This window comes from Cyprinodon variegatus, unplaced genomic scaffold (genome assembly GCF_000732505.1).
Source record: "Cyprinodon variegatus isolate N-32 unplaced genomic scaffold, C_variegatus-1.0 Scaffold75, whole genome shotgun sequence".
NCBI classification, from domain to species: Eukaryota; Metazoa; Chordata; class Actinopteri; order Cyprinodontiformes; family Cyprinodontidae; genus Cyprinodon; species Cyprinodon variegatus.
In genome coordinates this window covers 1,591,314-1,595,224 of record NW_015150528.1, presented here as the reverse complement: position 1 = coordinate 1,595,224, position 3,911 = coordinate 1,591,314, and the positions used below count along the sequence as shown (strand labels likewise).

At 38.3% G+C, this 3,911-nt stretch overlaps 1 protein-coding gene across 1 annotated transcript in view; it reads right to left on the bottom strand.

Annotated features, from left to right (window-relative positions):
* The window catches only part of grk7 (G protein-coupled receptor kinase 7), a 10,221-nt gene that overhangs the window by 3,638 nt on the left and 2,672 nt on the right, over positions 1-3,911 (bottom strand). Inside the window, exons 2-3 of the mRNA XM_015372723.1 lie at positions 2,113-2,550; positions 154-425 (exon numbers count right to left, since the gene is read on the bottom strand). Coding sequence (XP_015228209.1) covers positions 154-425; positions 2,113-2,550 — 710 coding nt within the window. The remainder of the gene's footprint in view (positions 1-153; positions 426-2,112; positions 2,551-3,911) is intronic.

The window sequence follows — 3,911 nt, the reverse complement described above, 5'->3', positions numbered from 1 at the left end:
CTGCAGGACATCCAACATAAGTTCAAAGGCTGCTTGGGTAAAATGTCTGACAATCAACGTTAAACTTTAGCAGACTCTGCAGCATGAAACTCCATGTGTTTCTTTATATTTTGCATCATTTTTTGTTGGACTACTGAGTCCGCATACTCTTACCGGCAACCAAGGCGGAACAGAACCTTCTTCTTGAGGAGGTGGTTGATTATATCTTTGGTTGGACCCTCGAAGCGCTTGTCTTCAAACTTGCAGTCATCCTCCAGAGTGCGACGAGTCACCTCGCTGCTCTGCACCTTCTCCCTGAAGTCTTTAAAAGGCAAACGACCAGCCACCATCTCATAAATGCTGCAACCCAGAGCCCACCAGTCCACAGATGTGCGGTAGTACTCCTGCTTCAGAACCTCTGGAGCCATGTAGCCAGTCGTACCAGCCTGCAACACAAGCGGCGAAATGGAAGGAGATAATCAGTGAAGGCTGATGGAGGGAAAAGAAAAAAAAGAGGATGAGAGGTTTATAAATATAAAGGAAGCTTTTGGTTTAAATGGCTAATTGTTTATTTAAAAAAACAACAGAAAATTAGAGCAGAACTTTAGAAAATTATTAGAAGGAAAAAGTTTGGAAGAGATGAGTCGCAATTTGGGAGAGATTATCAGTGTTTCAAGAGATGCAAAACAAACATGTATGCAGGACATGGTTACATGGACATCCATGGATATGCATACCTTGTGTTAAGCCATTTTTAAACCAGAAATAATGTCAATGTGTCAAAAGGTCCAAAACTAAAATGGATTAGAATAAGTTACTTCAGGTCAACGTCTTGATTGATCAATCTTTGAATGAAGTCATGCTTAAAATGTTAGTTAAATTAATAAATGAAAATAAAAATATTATCTATTATTTATGTATTTAAAGCATGCATTGCATTTACAATAAGAAATCTTGCCCCTATTTAATTTGTTGGATATGTGGCAGTTTTGGTTTTCCATACTTGCTCGAGTGGCAATTAATCCTATTTATAGATTTCTTCTTGTGTAAAATGTTAAGATTTAAGCCCAAAATGTTATGGTCAGAATCTTTCTTAAGCAGTTGAGGCTATACAGCAGGGTTGTATATTTATTTGCCTCCACTGCAGCATCTGCCTGATCCTATGTAGATGTGGATCCACCTCGAATCAGTCAAATTCAAAACATTTGTTAGGATATTTATCATCAGTGATGTGTGAGTTTATAGCAGTTTATAGTTTATTAGCTGCCGGTTGCGTGTCAGAACTGATGTTTTCCACAATAGTTTATCTATTTAAGACAGTTCCTCTGTGTGGATTTACAGTTATAATCTTCATTCTGTACGTGGCAAAGATTTGGAAATGGAATGAGAGCAGGGTGTCCTTCAGCTAAGAACAAAGTGTAATATTTTGATACGGTTGGAGCCAAGGATGTTTACTCATCTGCTAACGTGAATGATGTGATGATGAGGCATATGGGAGATGTGTAAAATGCCTTTTTATCCATTAATCGCGGCCACTTGCTAAGAGGTGAGCCCAGAGGTGAAAAGCTGCCTTCTGTAAACTCTAAGCAACTTCTCTGATTTGAGTGAGATCACAATTTATTTATATCAAAATCTGTTTTCATGTCTCCTGGTTATTTAATACATATAAGTTATGAAGTTTTATTTAAAGAGTTTGTCCCGAGTGATCTCTTTTCAGGAAAAAGAACCGGAGAGATAGATTTTCAAGGTGCATACACAGACTCATTGTCAGATTCATTTTAACGAACAAGCATGTAAAGCTATATTTTATATCTGGTATTTGTGGGGCAAGAATAAGTCAGCCAAAGCCAACATGCTACTAGATCTGCTGTACATTTCTGAGTCAGCGAGGGCCATGATTGAGCATTAGATCAGCCGTCTTTTAATCAGATTACTTCACGGGGTCATGCTCTCTGCTGCAACTGGAAGGAGTAACATCGTCTCTGCTCCAGCTTGGAGGTTTGCAATGGCAACTGAACAAAAAGAGGTAAGGTAAGAAGGGAAGAGGATGCATCATGTCTGAAGACGATCTACTGAATGGGTCACTGATGCTACTTTGCAGGATACAGCCACACAAACCATGTAGGTACTAACCCTCTGGCAGATCATTTTTCCTTTGGGCAGCTCCACAGCCAGTCCCAGGTCTGACAGTCGGCACTGGCCCTTCCCATCCAGCAGCACGTTCTCAGGCTTTAAATCTCGGTACACGATGTCCATAGAGTGCAGATGGAGGATGCCGGTGACAATCTGGGCTGCGTAATAAACAACTCGCTCCATGCGGATGCCTCTCTCGCCCAACTCGTAGATGTGAAAGCCGAGGTCTCCTCCTGACATCAGGTTCATAACCAGGCACAGGTGGTTTTTGCTTTGGTAGGCGTAGGCCAGGTTTACAATGAAGGCGCTGTTGACCTTCTCCAGGATCTGCTTCTCCAGAAGGGCTAGTCTCTCGCCTCCTTTCTTCTTCAGACGCTTTTTATTCAGCTTCTTGCAGGCGTACATCTGACCCGTGTGTTTGACCTGTACTGCACACACCTGGCAGACAGAACAACATAGAATTGATTTAATTTCAGTTTCTTTGTCTTTATTAGTACTACTGATCTTTTGAGCATCCTGAAATTTTTCTCTCTGCTAATTTTCTCCTTTCAATATTACCGTCTGAAGGCTGTGTTTGTTTGAAGAAGAAAGCGGGAAAAGTTTTGGGATCTTAGTAAAAAAAATTCAAAAGAATAAACTTCTTGCATGAATTTAAATTTGACGCAAGGACTTGTTAATCATTGCTTCTAATTTGTTTTTATTAATGCACATAGATACATCATGAGCTTTTATTGCTTAATGTTTATAAATATATTAATTTGAACTTTTAATTAGTTATCTGAAACAGTGTTTTTAAAGAGTGAAGTGATTGTACAACAAAAAAGATCACATTTTTTTGTTTGTTTTTTAAAACAATAGGGTATACCATTTTTTATTATTTGTAAAGCTTCTTTAATCAATTCAGAAACAAATTCTACTTAAGTTTTAAAGTCATGTTCCTACAGCACTGCAGCATGATGCTGCCACTACCATGCTTGAACATTAGTTTTAAGCTTCAAAGCTCAAATGTATGCTTTCAAGCATATATGTGGTATTAATTTACACAAATAAGAGCTGATTAATCCAATTATTGGTTTTCCACTGTTTCAAAAAAATCTTTGAGATAAGGCCTTCAAGGATGAGGGAGGTCTAGTTGGTCTTGGTCTCCATCTCCCGATATGCTCTCACCTGTGTGCGACCTTTCAGACATTTCAACATATTTTTCTGAATCCGACATTGTAGCATGGCATAGACAATTCACGTTTGCAGTTTGAAGAACACCAGCTTGCTTCCGATGATTTCCTTTAGCTAACCAATGAGTGTTTGCGTTATATGACTCATCCAATGACACTAGTTTTCACTAGATGTGGATGGTGCCAGTGATCTGCATTGGATGGCGCACATGACGAGAAATAAATATTTTTAAACATTAAACTGAAGCCAAGAGTAACAAGTATGTTTGTTTTAAAAAAATTTAAGGAATAGAAAGTACAGATATTTGTGTGAAAATGTAATGAGTAGAAGTCAGAAGTAGGAAGAAAAAAAGTAATGGAGTAAAGTATAGATACCTAAAAAGTGTAATTAAGAACAGTAACAAAGTATTTCTACTGCGTTGCTTGACACTTCTGCTTACAAATTAAAATATATATGATTATTGTAATTTGTGTCAGAATGACAAACAGACAAGCAAAGACCAGTGTAAACTTCTCTGTGACAAACTAATCTTTGGAGAACAGTCATAATGATTTGAGTTTTCTGCTTTTAAAGGTGGAAAACCTTCCAGACAGCCTAAAGCACAGGTGACCACATTTATTCTCTCA